General features: G+C 33.8%; 2 protein-coding genes and 4 pseudogenes across 2 annotated transcripts; 3 read left to right on the top strand and 3 right to left on the bottom strand.

The window, feature by feature from the left end:
• LOC107462862 (laccase-15-like) lies at positions 1 to 1,267 on the top strand (annotated as a pseudogene).
• Positions 1,268 to 2,194: 927 nt separating this feature from the next.
• Positions 2,195 to 3,104, bottom strand: LOC107462864 (uncharacterized oxidoreductase At4g09670-like; annotated as a pseudogene).
• Positions 3,105 to 3,702: 598 nt separating this feature from the next.
• LOC127739693 (uncharacterized oxidoreductase At4g09670-like) lies at positions 3,703 to 4,548 on the bottom strand (annotated as a pseudogene).
• Positions 4,549 to 7,081: 2,533 nt separating this feature from the next.
• On the top strand, positions 7,082 to 7,646 carry LOC127741096 (protein COFACTOR ASSEMBLY OF COMPLEX C SUBUNIT B CCB3, chloroplastic-like). Its single transcript, XM_052252621.1, has one exon. The coding sequence runs from the start codon at positions 7,082 to 7,084 to the stop codon at positions 7,457 to 7,459; it is 378 nt and encodes a 125-aa protein (XP_052108581.1). The 3' UTR covers positions 7,460 to 7,646.
• LOC107462863 (uncharacterized aarF domain-containing protein kinase At1g71810, chloroplastic-like) lies at positions 7,610 to 11,436 on the top strand (annotated as a pseudogene).
• Positions 11,437 to 13,335: 1,899 nt separating this feature from the next.
• Positions 13,336 to 17,085, bottom strand: LOC110274392 (uncharacterized). Its single transcript, XM_052252619.1, has 5 exons — positions 16,857 to 17,085; positions 14,491 to 15,172; positions 14,112 to 14,403; positions 13,889 to 14,008; positions 13,336 to 13,711 (listed from the first exon to the last, which is right to left on the bottom strand). The coding sequence occupies exons 2-4, from the start codon at positions 15,165 to 15,167 to the stop codon at positions 13,889 to 13,891; spliced, it is 1,089 nt and encodes a 362-aa protein (XP_052108579.1). The 5' UTR covers positions 15,168 to 15,172; positions 16,857 to 17,085; the 3' UTR covers positions 13,336 to 13,711.
• Between the last annotated feature and the right edge of the window lie 6 nt (positions 17,086 to 17,091).

The raw sequence follows: 17,091 nt of genomic DNA, 5'->3' as shown, positions 1-17,091 counted from the left end.
CACGCTTCATCTCCTCCATTACCTTGTCTTCCTTACTACAATGACACAAATGCAGCTTTTGATTTCTTAGGAAGCCTTAGAGGCAAACCTGAGACATACCCTCATAAAGTCCCAACAATAATGACAACTCGTATCATTAGCACTATTTCTATCAACACATTCCCATGCCCTGAAGGTCAGACATGTTCACAAACATGTGAAGGGCCAAATGGAACACGTTTAGCAGCTAGCATGAACAACATATCCTGAGTTACCAAACATTTCCATCTTGGATGCATATTATTACTACTTAAATGGTGTCTACAGTAATAATTTTCCTAGTTTTCCTCCTTTGGTATTCAACTTCACTGCAGAGTATTTGCCATTGATACTAGAGATACCAAAGAGAAGAACCATGGCTAGAGTTATAGAGTATGATTCAACAGTGGAAATTGTGTTTCAAGGGACAAACTTGGTTGCTGGGATGGATCATCCTATGCATATACATAGAACTGGCTTCTACGTTGCTGGACGTGGATTTGGAAATTTTGATGAAAATTAGGATACAAAGACATACAATCTAATCGACCCTCCTCTTAGGAACACAGTTCTTGTGCCTATAAATGGTTGGGCTACCATAAGTTACAGAGCTGGTAACCCAGGTATGTTTCATGAAATAACTTTTTAGTTTAATGTGAAATGATTTTATTAGTTTCATGATTTAGAATTTTTTGTTAAATAAATAAAATAGATTGATTATTTACTCATATGTATTTAAAAATATCTATATTTTTTTTTCTTTTTTTATTACTATTTGATTGATAGTAATAACTTCAAAAGTTATATTACATGTATCTCGTTAGTGGTGTAATAATAGAAAAAATATAAATAATTTTATAAAAGCATATATGAGTAAATAATCAATTTATTTTTTTAAAAAAAACCCATCGTTTTGCCTTGCTAAGCAATTAGTTTGGATTCTATGTGCTATCTAATAGTTTAAAAAAAAGAGTATCAATTAGCAAGTTAATTCAATTTATGAAACAAAATATGTATATGAAACACAATTCAATTTTAATTGCTCTTATCTATTTTTATTTTTTCTACACCTATGTTGAGAACTGAAACTAATTGTTGCTTGAACACTTCTGTTGATGAATTTAGGAGTTTGGTTTGTGCATTGCCATCTAGAACGGCACCTGACTTGGGAAATGGAAACTGTGTTCATTGTGGAAACGGATGCGATGAAAATTTACTTCCTCCACCTCCAGATCTGCCTCCTTGTTGAAGAATTATTGCCATTTAGGGCTCTTATTCGCTTTCTTTTATGTAAAAAAGGGAGCAAATTTAAAATTATTAACTAAAAAATTTAGTCATCTAAACTTTTTCATATATTAATGTTATAAGCAATTTTATATAAGGATGGTAACACTATCCAAATCTAGGGATACCACTCTACCCCTATTCATTTGGAGCGGGTTCTTGGCGGGGTGGGACGCAGTCGGATTTAGATAATACTCGCTTCTATTTACTGCGGTATATATATAATTTCAATATATAATATATGTAATATATATAAAATAATTAGTAAAATGATTAACAATATTGTATCATATTTAAATGTTTACTTTAATTTATATTATGCATGTAATGATAGTTATATAAATTTTAAAATTTAATTTTATTTGTTGGATTTTAATAATTATAGGGACATAGTGAATACCCGTGGAAACGGATTAAGGTTCAACTTTTTACTATCTATGAATAAGAATAAAACGAGTTCTATACAGATTATTATAGATTTGTAGAGTGAAATAGGATCAGATAGAGTAAAAACCCGCCCTACCCACCCCATTATTACTCTGAGTTCTGCATCACTACATGACATAAATTATTTATGATCTTTTCTGTAAAGCAACGGGATAATTATGGTTCAGGACATACCAATTATATATATATGAACCATCATTTTTCACTTTTTGAGTAGATAAAATCGCCAATTCTCTAAGTAGATTATTAGAGCAAGAGCTACAACAACCAGTCATAAATAAAAGCAAAATGTAATAAGTTGTTACAAGAAAAAAACATTACTTTCAGTGTAAATTGTAAAACAATACCAAAACTAGTTTTTTCAATCTCTTTCTATAGATGCTGAACTCCTAAAACTAGTTGTTGATATAGGAATTGAGATTCCTAAAATGAAAACATTAAACAATGAAAGTTGTGTTCATTCACCATCACCACCATTGAAATACACAAGCAACGAGTTTCCAATGTTTTTAAGAACAGATTTTTGCAATGTCTTAATACAAAATGAAGGGAAAAATGTGTGACTTAAGCAGCAAGGTACAAGCTCCTTCATTCTTGAATTTGAACAGGCTCAAAGCCCCTTTCAATTGAAGCCTTCACAGCATCTAAGACCAGCTGTGTTTTCCTACTAATTGTTGGCCACTTCATCTCAGGTTTCGAGTTCTTGAATTTGATTTCGGTCAAAAACTCTTACCATAAGAACCTCCTGAGGGAGATCAGTGTTTACTGTATGCTTGCTTGGCTGAGAAGCCCATTTTGTAACAAGGTCATCAAAACCTGACTCAGGCTGCATAAAACGATGCCTCTTTCTCTTCATAAGGGATGATAAAGTCATGAACATGCAGAGTTCCTTTTGTTCCAACTGCAGTTATGTCCATTGCCAAGTTGGCCATGAAGGAGCAATAGAAGGTTGCTACTTTCCCGTCTTCCCAGTGCAGCAATGCGCCGCAAGCCATTATCACCCCTGCTTTGTTGAACACAGGATTGCGCGAGGCAATTACAGTTTTCGGTAATTCATAGTTGTCAGCCCACAGGATTGCCCTAACACAATACCAACCTTCGTCGCCAAGGGAACCAAGAGCATCAAGATCCGGCTTTGCGCGAATGTCGTTCTCCAGGAAATCAGGGTCAGCAGCAAATGTAAATGAGCAACCCAGAAAGATCCATATATCAACATAAAGCATACATGCAATATAAAACATTAAGATTAAGATTATGTTAAATTAACTGATGCAGACTTCGCCAAGAAAATGATGAATATACATCCTTAACTAGGACAAAATAAGAAAGCTGAATACAAAGCAAACAAAACTAAGAGACACATTAAAAAGCAAAAGGATCAAATACACAAACAAAAAGCTAAACATGAGACATTTCTTCCTTGCTTTGGCTTTTATACTACTTATAGAAACTTCTAAAAAGTTCCTAACAACATAATTTAGATGTAGCCGCATGTTTTGTTTTATATCAAAATAATTGCTTATTACTTTGTATCTAGTACAAGCTTTTTTTACACACAACAAATAATCATCATATGTTGACACACAACTCTTTTGACTATCTCAATCAACACATCAAATATAAAACACATTTATCAAAATTAATCTCGCTTCTACTTTTAGGAGTGAGCACGGGTCGGTTTGGTTCGGGTTTAAGATGAAATTAGAACCGAACCGATTAAAATGTAACTGGTTTAATTTGATTTGGATTTATATTTTTTATGTATGTACCCGAACCAAACCAAATCGATTAAGAACGGATTGGTTCAGTTTGGGTAATTGGATACCGATGACTTTGAAATTCATAAAAAAATCAAATTTTTATCTTAAAAATTCAACAATAACATCAATAGAAATAATCGAAACATGTTAAACATCAAATACATTAAAAACTAAACTCATTAAAATCTAAACATACTAATAGTGAATAATCTTTGTCTGATGGAAATACAAATTTTTTAATTAAACACCAATTTTTTTTATTTAATTAATATATGATCGGGTTCATGGGTTGGTTCGGGTTCTACACTCCTAGAATCGATATCCGAACCAATCACTAGCAAAGGCCATCGGTTTGGTTCGAGTTGGACCCGATTACCCGTTGATTCCAGAACCAATTTAATTGGTTTGATTTGGGTTCGGACAGATAATCGAGTACCTACTACCCGTGCTCACCCCTATCTACTTCCACTAAAAACTAGTTGTTTATTTCGAATAAATAAAAATAAAAATTGAGAATATAATGAAACTAGAAGTAACGTATATTACCGATTTGAGCTGGCCAAAACGGTGCGCATCGGAGAGAAAATCCTTCATCTGATTGGTCCTAGGGTGGTGCATCCACATGGTACCATCCATGAGCTGCACCCCACTGGATTCACAGGCCCGAATGATCTCATCGAACTGAGACGCATTCAAGGCCACGGGCTTCTCAAGCAGCACGTGCTTCCCCTTCTAAGTTGCAACCACGGCCCAACGCACGTGCGGGCTCGTCGGCAGAGGAACGTACACGGCGTCCACCTCGGGATCGTCCAGAACCTCCTCGTAGGAGCCGTACACCTTGGCGTCCTCCGGGTAGCCGTTGGCGGCGGTGAAGCGCCGGGCCTTGTCGATGGAGCGGCTGCCGATGGCGTGGAGTGTGGCGTTAGGAGCCAGTTTGATGGCGCGTGATACTTTCCGGGCTATGTCGGCGCATCCTATCACGCCGAATCGGATTACCGGCGTTTCTGACATTTTCTTTGTTTCTGTCAAAAAAGACGAAACGAAAATTTGTGGACCGTTAAATGGTCCCAAAATAAAATATATTTTTTAAATTTTTTAATAATATTTAAATAATTTTTTTTAATTTTAATTATAAATTAATTTAATATATTTTATTTAGTTATAAAAATTATTTTTTATTTTATAAATTATTATTTTATTATTAATCTATTATATTTATTAACAATAAAAAATAAAAATAATAACGAATCAGATTTTTTATTAATCGTAATAACGAATCAGATTTTTTATCGATCTTCTATTAAATATAAATTATTCTAAAGAACGGTTAGAAAGATTTAATTATTAAAAAGAACTTTTAATACCAAAATTATTAAAAAGGACCAAATCTTTTTATCCTCTTAAATTACTGATTATTTATTTACATTTATATATCCATACAACACATTAATTTCTACACCCTTCTCTGAATGACCTATTTAGTTATAGCTTTGATAGGATTTTTGAAAGGAAAAAAGAATTTCAAATGAGTTGTTTGCACTTTGAATGCAGTAAATGTATTTAGCATATTAGTATAATTGCTAATTCAATTAGCTTGCTATTCTGAACCAAAAGTAGGATGTAATTTTTCTAAATTTGAAGACTGTCAAACTGAGTAACATAAAGAGTTTGTGCAAAATATGGAATTCTAAAGCTCATGAAATTTTTTTGGGCAAACTACACACTCTGATCATTGAGAAATGTGATGAATTGGTCCATGTGATTCCTCATAATTTGGTTGAAAGATTGTCGAATTTAAGTTACTTGAGGGTTACGAACTGCGAGTCAATCAAAGTTATATTTGAAGAAGCTGACGATAATAATAGAAAATAAGATGTTATGCATAACATCAAGTTGCAAGATATTCATTTAGAAACACTCCCGAAACTGGAGAATGTATTCAAACAGAAGAAAGAAGTAAAATGGAGTGATATCAAATTGTAAAAGATATGGGTGCATGATTGTGGAAGGTTGGAAAATATATTTTCAATTTCTGTAGTCAAGACTACTGAAATAAATATAGTTAAGAAAAAATAGTTAAGGATATATTTATCTCCTTATAAAAAGATTTGGTTCTTCTTCTTAAATATTATATAAAAAGATTTGGTCCTTCTTAATAATTTTGGCATTAAAGGTCATTTTTAATAATTAAATCTTTTTAACGATCCTTTAGAATAATTTTTCCATCTTTTAATCAGTTAGAATAGTCAAAAAATTTATTACAATCAATAAAAAATCTAATTCGTTATTGTTTTTATTTTTTATTGTTAATAAATATAATAGATTAATAATTTATAAAATAAAAAATAATTTTTATAATTAAATAAAATATATGGAGTTAATTTGTAATTAAAATTAAAAAAAAAGACTATTTAACAGTTATTAAAAAATTTAAAAAATATGTTTTATTATGGGATCATTTAATGGTCCAAACATTATGGAACTATCTAATCCTTTACATGCTGAATGATACAGAAAATTGCATGTGAATATAGGAATTAGGAAAATTTATTTACTATATTGGGCCTAAAAGGGCTTGTAAGTGAAGTAAATTTTGGAATAAAAAATTCATGTTATAAAAATAACTAAATAAATAAATAAAAAAGATGTAACAAATATAAAATAAAAAAATATAAAGAGAGAAAGAGAGAAGAGTGTTTTATTGCTTTTGTGTGTAACTCCTTTGCCTCAATATATGTATTTATAGGCACACAAAGTTTACGTTTCAAACTTCATTTCAAACTTCATTAAGTTTGCTTTATCCTAAGAATTTATTTCTTTCAACATAGGAAAAATGTGCCACTCATAAATGGGCATCCATCATCCTTATCCATCATCGTTACAACACTCCCCCTTGAATGACCATTTAGGATTATGCCTCGTTAAAACCTTACTAAAGAAAACCCAATGGGAAAAAACTTTAGTAAAGAAAAAAGAGTACAAAATTCATTGTGATGGGGACTGCCTCATTAAAAATATTGTCAAGAAAAACCCAATGGAAAAAAACCTGACCAAGAAAAAAAGAGTACAGTCTCCCCCTCTTGTCGACATCATTTAATGTCTCGAAATCGGCGCATCCCAATCTCATGTACCAATCTTTCAAAAGAGGATTTTGGGAGTGACTTTGTAAATAAATCTGCCAGATTATGACTTGAGTGGATCTGTTGGACATAAATTGTCCCTTGACTTTGAAGATCATGAGTGAAGAAGAATTTGGGAGAAATATGCTTTGTTCTATCACCTTTGATGTATCCGTCTTTAAGTTAAGCAATGCATGCTGTATTATCTTCAAATAGGACAGTTGGAGCTATCTTATGATCAATCAGTCCACATGATGACAGAATATATTGGATCAGACTCATGAGCCAAAAACACTCGCAACTAGCTTCATGTATCGCTAGTATTTCAGCATGATTAGAGAATGTTGCTGCTATCGTCTGTTTTGTAAACCTCCATAATATAGTTGTACCACCATATGTGAATCGGTATCCTGTTTGAGATCTCCCTTTGTGTGGATCAGACAAGTATCTTTCATGAAGAGGTTGGTTCTTGCTGACTTGGATCCTGCCACTGCAAAGCTAGCAATTGGGTTTCTAGGCCCTTTTCTCTCAGCATTTGGTTTTCTCTTCATATTGGGGATAGTGATGTCATGGTACCCTAAACTACCTGTGGGGAAGTTCCCTTATGTAATAGCCTATGCTCCCACAGAGCCTCTTCTCATAGCAACAAGGAAACTGATTCCTCCCCTTGCTGGTGTGGATGTTACCCCTGTGGTCTGGTTTGGATTGCTTAGCTTTCTTAATGAGATATTAGTGGGTCCACAAGGAACTTTTAAATATTATGAGAAACTTTTTGCAGTCAAAGTTAAATATTTTTTTCCTTTCAATTTACTTTGGGCAGGAATAGACTGAATACATTGTAGAAATAGAAATATGCAATAAAATTGTTTGCACTTGGTCCACAGAATTACAGAAATATATGGCTTAAACATTCTTTTGTTAGAACCCCTTGTTCTGGATGCAATTTAATGTTTTTCTTGTGCTTTCATTTAGCAATAATTTATGCAGTATTAATGCTTTAATTGTTAGTTGTTATTTGTTATTTATGAGCAGGCAGTTATGTGGCTCTATACCTGATGTGGTGATTCCTTTGATGTATAAGGACTATACAACGCGCAAAGTTCTCGTGATGGAATGGGTTGAGGTATTTTACTATTTGCTGTTTGCTCACCACATTTTAGCACACAGACATTTCAATCCCTGCATGGAGTAGAATTCCTCAGATAAATTTATTATATATCCTAAATCCTAATAGAAGAGTTCCGAGTTTAGAACATCCTCTTTTGTAATGCTTTGAATTGGAATGCTAGAACCTCCTTAGATAAATGGATTTATATGCCAGCACGAATAGTATTCCAAATTGTTTCATGCTTCTTTAAGCTCTAGTTCCTGAAAGAAAGTATACAAAGGGATTTATCTTTTTGGATTCTCTCGTTCATGCCTGCTGGAAAAATCTAGTCTGCTGATGGATTATCTTTCTATGGGTTTGTAGGGGAAAAAGTTGTCAGAAGTGAAGGATCTCTACCTTATTGAGGTCATACAATGTCACTTGTTGCAAACAAGTTGTTCTAGATTTCAATCTGCACAGCTTTTTAATATTATTTCCCTTATGCTGATTAGATAGGGGCTCATTCAATCAACTTCTTGAGTGTGGATTCTATCATGCAGATCCACACCCTGGAAATCTTCTTCGAACGTATGATGGAAAATTAGCATATTTAGGTAATTGAACATTCAAATTTGATACTTTGATTATATGTCTTACTCTTTTTCTTGTATTCTTTGGCTTCTTGGTTTGTTATTATAAACTTAAATATGGTATTTTGTTTATTTGTTTTCTGTTTTCCTTTCTTTTGCTCCAGATTTTGGTATGACAGGTGAGTTTAAACAAGAATTGTGTGATGGATTCATCCAAGCTTGTCTCCATCTTGTAAATCACGATTTTGATGCATTGTCCAAGGACTTTGTCACTCTTGGGTATTTGTTTTCACCTACATTACACTTTCAGTTTTCAAAAAGTATTATCAGTATAGGATTGGCCCATGTGAAATATATAATGAAGGATCTTGCGCCTTATAAGCCTTGTAGCTTAAGTCCTCAGTATAGTTGTCCCTAATAAGGTTCTAATCACGAAGCTTGAACTTTAGTGGACCTATGCATGGTCCATGCCTAAGCCCAAAGAATTCAGGAAGGGATGCTTAGATATATGATAAAGTATCTTTTGAGTCAGGGATAGGTACTTGACAGCATACTTGTAAATTTTATCAGGTTTCTTCCACCGACTGCAGACAAAGAAGCTGTTACAAAGGCTTTGACAGGTTTTTAGTTTAACAAGTGATTTAGAAAATACTTGTGACTTATGCAGGTTTTTAAAAATACTTGTTAAGGGAAGCTACTAATTCTGTTGTCTGAATTATTTGTATGCAGGTGTCTTCCAAAATGTTGTTGCCCAAGGAGTTCGCAATATCAGCTTTGGCGACCTTTTAGGAAACTTAGGAACCACCATGTAAGTTGTCCACTATTATGTAACATTTTTGTCATCTTGGTGGTAGTTGCCTACTTGTTTTGTTTTCCTTTGGCATGCTACTTATCTTCTTATTCCTGTTCTCTAAAAATTTTCAGGTATAAATTCAAATTTAGAATACCTTCATACTTCTCTCTTGTCATTCGAAGGTAGTAACATCACAAAATGGCTTAAAACAAAAGGTTTTGTGTCAAACTCTGAACAATATCTTGTCTTTTAGCCTTGCTGTGCTGGAAGGAATTGCAATTTGATTTAACCCGGATTACAAAGTTTTGGGTAGTACTTGCCCTTGGATCGCTCGAAAAGTACTTACTGACAGCTCTCCCAGCTGAAGGCTTCTTTGGAGACACTTCTGTATAAGGTAAAGACAAGATTGGATTCTTTTTGTTTCATTTCTTTATTCAATTATATTGTAATATTTTCTAAACCTCTTAACTTAGCCCTTGGTTCCTTACCTCTTTTCCAGGATGGTGTTTTCAGAGTAGACCGTTTAGAGTCTTTGTTGACAGAGGTGAAATCTTTCTTTCTTGTTTTCTTCTTCTTTTTTTACCATTCCAATTTTCTCCCTAGTAAGATCCCTTTTATGCTGAATTTGTTTTAAAGTTCTAACCTAAGATGGTTCCTTCAGTCTCTTCGTGCCAAAACAGAAAAGTCCTTAGTTAAACAACAACCTGAAGGCACTGATTCAAGAATGGCAATGAAGGAAATACTTTCTTTTACTTTAACAGAAAAGGTATTAACAGCCAGTTCCAATTTCATTCTACATTGTAACTACCCTCCAACTTTTTCCTCACTGATGTTGGACTTGTAATGAACCTTTGCAGGGTGAATATGTGAGAGAAATAATTGTTCAAGAGTTTGCTAAAGTATGTTAATTATTAATTGTTCATTAAAATCATAATAGAAATGTGAAACATGAAAAATGAAAACTTTAAAATTAATTGAATAAAATTAAATGCAGGGTTTTGATGCACTTGGACTAGCAACCTTGGAAACAGCTGCTTCAAGGGTTCCTTTCAGTGGATTCCTTTTTTCCTCTTTAATGATCGAAGAAGATGTGAACAACCTCAGAACCTTCCAACGCCTTCTACTCTTGTTGTCAGGGACCAGATGAAAAGAAGATAACAATGTAAGATTTCAGTTATCCTTAATTGTAGATAGACCAACTACTGCACAATTCTAGATGTTGATGGATTCATGGATATGATGATCTTAGGAACAAATTTCTCTCTCTAAAATTTTTCTTTACATGCCATTGTTGGGTTGGTGATACTTGCTTCAAATGTTCGAGATATGAAGAGTTCAAGTATTATTTAATAGTTATTACTTTATATTTTTAAGTATTAGAATGTCAAATTTAATTTCACCTATTTTGATTTTGTTTATTTAGTTAGTAGATTGGACTTTATGTTAGGATTTTCTTTATTGAGTGAGTGCCTCTCTTGTTGCATCGGAGAATTGGATAAAAAGTTGAGTGATTCCCTTCAATTCAATTTCCAAACTATGATGTAGACAAGTTAGGTTGAGGAGTCGCTTTCTTGTTACGTTAAGAAATTTGATAAAAAGTAGAATGATTTTTTTTATATTCAATTACAATCTATCCCTTTTGTTTTATATTTTAATTTCAATTTATCTTTTTATTCAATTTCAATCCTTATCTTCATGTTTATTGATTGTTTTGTATCAAGTGGAAATTAGTAGTCCTTTCAATGTCAAATGACATGCAGGGAATCATACAGGTTAGCCAGTACCAGAGCCAAACACTTCACATGGAGAACCTATCATTAGTTCCAACTCAACTTGAATCTGTTCAAGAGATTCTTCCTGTTCTATCTATCGTTTGCATTTTCTTGAATACAGCATTGTAGCTATTTCCTCAATTCTTCTATGTTTGTAAAATGTTAACAGCTACCACCAGAATCCCAGCAGCAGTTACTTCAGTTGCCAGCTAATATGGTGAGACAGTTAATATCTCGCGCCGCTGCAAGAACAATAAGGAGGATTTTCTTATGAACTCCGGGCAGTATACATGTGTCACACACTGAGCAGATGAATTCTGTTTGCTCTAATCAACTCACCATCACCAGATAACATTGAAAAATGTAGGATCCATATGACAGGGCATTGAATTTGTACATAAGCATAAGAATAAGCAGCATAGCTTATGCACATTGCTGATTCAGCAAGAGATTTTGAGCCTTACAATTCATGTTCAGAAGAACTTGTTTTGGATACTATCTGAAAAAATGAAAGTATTCATAGTATCTTCCATGGTATCAACTCTGGCCATGTTCGTTTTCTCTTTTGGGATTGTTCTCTATATGCATGCATGCAAAACATATTATTATTATTATTATATGGAAGCTGTATTATAATTCATTGTATCTCGAATTCGAATATGAAAATGAAGAACACAACAACAAAAACGTTGACTCAATTCTTGTTCAAAGCAAGACAATGCAATATCTTATTGGCGTGTGAGAAGAGTTCTTCAAATACCATGATGAAATTTAAAACGTAATTTCTACATTCCAAGCAATAAAATTTGAGCTTGAAATAAATGAATGTTAAGACGAAAAATTAATTTGGCAGGGATGTTTATGATTTTTTTTTTTACTAAAGATAGGAGATTCGAACTCGTAACCTCTTAATTGAGTATGGGGAGACTATACCATTTGAGCTATTACTCATTGACAGGGATATTTCCATTTGAGCTATTACTCATTGGCAGGGATGTTTATGATTAGGCATTAATATAAATTATATTATATAATTTACTGTATTTCGGATTGAATTTTAATTTGGCTCAAGTTTTGACATTTTGGATTTAATAGGAACTTGCTCAATTTTGACGAAGTATGTATATCTCTTAAATTTTGTTGAAATTACATAATGAAATTTTAGCATTCAGTTGCTTGGTCTTGGGAGGCAAGTTCCTCTGCCCCATTTTTTAGGTAAAGAATGTGAAGTAACATTCAACACTGTTTTCAAGGTCCGCATTGACCACACACACAAATTAAACGCCTTAGACTTTGGATATTACCTTTGAACATTCTCTTTTATCTTTCCATCACTAACCCCTTCCAAAAAAAGCAGCTGTTACTAATTCAACTTCCATCTGAAAACAAAACAATAAAGAAATATTAAAGGCCTAATAATCTTAATTCCTTCATTCACTGCATGATCACGCTTTTTCCTAAACCTTCATCTCTGTCGAGCAATATAGTTGAAAGGTAACTAATCTTGTGTGATTTTCCTCCAAATTAATCTTCTATGTTGTTTATATAGTTACATGAAAAGTAATACGTTTCAACATAGAAAGGGGTATGGCGTACGCCACATATAAAATATTTTACGTAAAAAGTATGATTACGGCGTTGTTTTCGGTATGCGGATAAATTGTGCATTAGTATGTAAATTGGTACATTGGTGAATTCATATAACTATGGTTGTATATGTTAAGAATAACAAACAAAATAAATAACAAAATGGATGCAAACCGTTCAATGTGTGAAGTTTGCAACGGAAACGTGCATTTCACTTATGCATGTAACATTTAATGTTGATCTCGTTAAATTGTATAATTATTGCTTCAGTTCTGATTTTCGGTTCACTTTTTATATACTGTATGTGCATTTCACTTTTAATAATATTGAGCATTCAGATTAATTGAATCATTTGTGAACATTTATATTTATGTAGAAAATTTTAAAATAACTTTTGTAGGATAAAAAGGAAATTGGATCATAGTCTATGGAAGAATACAGAAAAAATAACTTTTGTAGGATAAAAGTCTTAAGTTGTTCATATAGTTAACCCTTTTAAGGTAATGATATAGTTGTGCAGGTGGTGCTGGGAGAAAAGGTACTTAGGGTGGATTGCTTGATACAGATGATAATAGCACTCTTAATCCCAATGATCCAAACTATGACAACAGAGGTAAAGAGTTCCTAATATCATCTTATACTATAAGGACAAAATTTTTGAAAGTGCATATGGATTTAGTAGGAATATGAGCGTTCAAATGAAAGAAAAAGTCAACACCATCACCAGATTTTGTGGATTACAAGAAAAAAGCAACAATAATTGTCCAAAAATACTTTGCAACTGATGATGTTATTGCAACAATAGACGAACTCAGAGAACTTGGAAAGCCACAGTATGGCTACTATTTTGTCAAGAACCTTGTGTCAATGGATAGACATGACAAGGAAAACGAAATGGCTGCTATTCTGTTATCTGTACTCTATGCTGACACATTTCACCCTTCACAAGTTTACAAAGGCTTCAGCAAATTAGTCCATATCTTGTTTGCCAAAATCCCTTGTTGCTCAACAAGGAAAAGGACAATCTTCTCAATCTGATTTGTAACATTTAGAGAGTGATTGAAACCAATGTTAACACACAACTAGAATCTAAGTTGACCATTGGCAGTAATGAAAATTGAAAACACAGAAACTTGATTATCTAGCATTCTGGAGAAATCCTTGAGCACATGGCGTCGATCTTGTGTTCTGAGTTGAATTTGCTGAGCAGAGTGCCTTACTCGTTTCTTCATGAGTTTGTAGTTTATAGAATATCTGCAACAAGATTATCAAACTTATGAACCCAAAATATCATTATAGAGCAGAATAGATATCCAAGTTGAAAATTCTCAACCCTCAACATATAGGCAGAGACATACATACCCTTGCCATTATTGAAAGAGAAAAAAATGAACACAGAGAAAAGAAATATGTTTTATCCCTACAAATTACCTAAAATATTATTCTCCCGTGGCGGCCCAAAAGTGCCACCTCATATACAATACCCGAATACCCGGGGAAAGTTTCCTCAAGCAGTCTGTGTATATCATCACAATGCTCCAAGACACTAACCTGTTATCATGGAAAATCATACAAGTGTCGTTAAAATAAAATTCAATTTAAAAAAAAGGAAAACATAAAAAAAAAACTCAATAAATAAAAAAAAAAATCTAACCTGACCGTCTTTTTGTGCGTGCACCCAGAAATCTCTAATAAACGTCACTAAGCCCATATCATCATTATGATAATTTGCATACCCAAAAGCTCCAAGAGTTTGGTCGGCCGAGTCACGTACGACAGGATGCCAGCCGAGTCTTGAATTAGGAAAACTCCTAGCCGATTTACGGGATCGAAACTCATTGTTCAAAGTGCCACGGGCTATGGGTCTAAAATCCTCTCGAACCGTAACGTAAAAATCACGGACTTCCATTGAAGTCAAAACATAGGGGTGTGGTGTTATTGAGTTCCTGAAATTATAAAAGAGTAAAAACATTATTATATGCACTATAAAATAGTAAAAACGTTATGATAAAACAGATCAACAAAAAACTTACAGTCTGTTGTGGTGCTTCAAAAAATAAATAAACATTCCAAGTTCAGTATTAGGATAGCCTAGTGGAAGAATGTTTGGATGGATGGAATCCTCGATGGCTTTTGCAAGGTCAACCATATCCTTCTTGAAAGGATCAGTAACCAACACTGAAGCTCCCCCATGACCACGGGTATACGTGTCTAACAAAGATGGTCCTATGCTTCCGCCCAAAAACCCATCGCCGTTGCTTGTTACTAAATGGTAACAAGTTACATCACCGTGAGACTGATTTGACCGGTGAAGTTTCTCTAGTCCTGACACAAATCTGCGACAAGCCCTCTTGAGTGCCACCAAATCTGTTAACCCATTGTCACGTAAAGTGTGAAAGTCGGTGTCGTAGTTCTTATAACAAAAGTAAGCCCAATTTGCGTCTTTAAAGTAAGTGATAGTGGGAAGAATCCCTTCGTACGCTCTTTCCGACGACAGTCCAAAGCGGTGGCACATGCGGTCTATTAAATCCTGGTCGTGGGTGGGGACTTTGACCACCTTACAATTTGTTTCAAAAGCTGCTAACTTGACGACACCATCCAAAATTTCTATTCTGGCCATGTTCCTCGGACTATGATTATCCGTATAAAAGAGACCCGTGTTCACTATGGTTGCTCCCAGGGCTAAATGTGAAGTTTCCCCGTCAACCATGGTTACTAAAACAAAATGAGATGACTCAATCATACAAAAATATTCAACAATAACTTCTAATAATCAAGTAATCAAAATTAGAACATTACTTCCATTCCACATAAACTGAATAGTGGAGATCTTTAAACCAAGAATCACTATAATCATAAGACAAAACAAAGTTCAATTCAATTATAAATTTTTAAACCTGTTGAATATAAAAGAGCCAAACCATATAATTATATTTAGTTTGAATTCTAATCAATTAATCGGCAACTGAACCTCTGAATCCAAAATAAACTAAAAACATATCAAGCATATTACTCTTCCACACATTTCATTTTTTCTAGGCTCACAAGAATAGTGAACATTGTCCCACAATTTTACCATCAAAATCATTAGAATTATGTTAAAAACAGCAATGACAAAAATTGAAGGAGTACTATATTATTATACATAGTGTTCATCCAATAATTGACAAGAATTGAAGGAGTCCTATGTTATTATACATAGAGTACATAGAGTTCATCCAATAACGGACAAGAATTGAAGGAGTACTATGTTATTAACATAGAGTTCATCCAATAACGATTAATATTAGTATGCACTAACTTACCAGTCTTACAATTTACAAATACCGAAAGAAATACATCCTAATTGGATGAAAGTGTTTCTCATTCCATAGCAATTACACTTATGAACAAAAACCACATCAGAAGAACAAAAAATTGGAATTATCTTATGCTAATAAGTTCCAAAATGGGTGCAGAACTTGACCACAAACGCAGTGTTGGGGTCCTTAACATCATAGTTTCTAACAAACTTCTCCTTAAGCTCATCCTTCGTATTCCAAACAGAAAAAATTAAAAATCCTAAACACCGTAATTGTCCAACCAATAATTACCTGACAAAAACAATTAAATATGAAGGATAGTCTATTTTCACAACCCAGGCAGAAGCAGTCTATTTCTAGCATTCAAAGGACAGCAGAGCAGTCACAATCTAGGCATAACTAAGTTACAAAATAGAAACACAAAACAGCACATCACCAGCAGCATATCACAAAACACAAAACAGCAGCAGAACAGAGCAGCAAGAACTAATCAATAATCATTAATCAGATAATCATTCAATAAAAACATAAATTATCAAATTAAGATCAAAATAACAATAATAAAATCAAGATCAAGAGCAACAAACCACAACAAGAACAATTTATCAAATTAATAAGTTATCAAAATCTCAAAAACAACACAACAACCTAATAATCAAAACAAGTTAACAAAACAACCTAATAAGGCAACACAATTATCAAAATCTCAAAAACAACACAACAACCTAATAATCAAAACAAGTTAACAAAACAACCTAATAAGGCAACACACACTATCATTAGCTCTCAAAGGATAAATTCAATCAAAAAAATCATTACCAACAACACAAACTGAACAGAGCCAGGAATTGAGAACAATCAACAAAAATTAAAAAACAGCAACAATTAATCACCTTAAACCAGAAATCAATAAATCTATCCATTAAAATTCAAAAACAGCATACTCCATTTACTCAGAAATTAAAAAAAACAGCAGCGGAGTAACAAATCCATTTTCAACAACGCAAAATCAACGATTTGATTTCCATTCATATTCAGAAATCCATTTCCATTCACATTCACAGAGCATAAAAGTAAGAACCGAAGAAGTGAAAAACCTGTAAGCAGCGAGCAGGACAAAGAGCGGCGAGATGATAGCGAGCGGGGAGACGATGGCAACTAGCTCGAAGCCACAACCAGAGAAGCCACGGGAGGATGGGGACGGTGCCGAGCTACAAGAGAGGGGGCTGGGATCGGGACAGGCGGAAGGAGGAGGCCACGGAGGCGCCGACAACCACGGACGGCGGCGGCAGAACCGTTGAAGGAGTTAGGGTTTTGGTTAGAACTTAGAAC

Source organism: Arachis duranensis, chromosome 8 (assembly GCF_000817695.3).
Source record: "Arachis duranensis cultivar V14167 chromosome 8, aradu.V14167.gnm2.J7QH, whole genome shotgun sequence".
NCBI lineage: Eukaryota > Viridiplantae > Streptophyta > Magnoliopsida > Fabales > Fabaceae > Arachis > Arachis duranensis.
The sequence above is the reverse complement of the archived record's forward strand: the minus strand, read 5'-3'. Positions and strand labels throughout refer to the sequence as shown.

Excerpts from the sequence above, each read along its gene's own strand:
- LOC127741096 (XM_052252621.1), top strand. The coding sequence starts at position 7,082 with ATGAAGAGGTTGGTTCTTGCTGACTTGGATCCTGCCACTGCAAAGCTA.
- LOC110274392 (XM_052252619.1), bottom strand. The coding sequence starts at position 15,167 with ATGGTTGACGGGGAAACTTCACATTTAGCCCTGGGAGCAACCATAGTG. Across the intron at positions 14,404-14,490 it reads TTGAAGCACCACAACAGACT|GAACTCAATAACACCACACC; the intron begins GTAAGTTTTTTG and ends TTATAATTTCAG. Across the intron at positions 14,009-14,111 it reads ACGCACAAAAAGACGGTCAG|GTTAGTGTCTTGGAGCATTG; the intron begins GTTAGATTTTTT and ends CCATGATAACAG.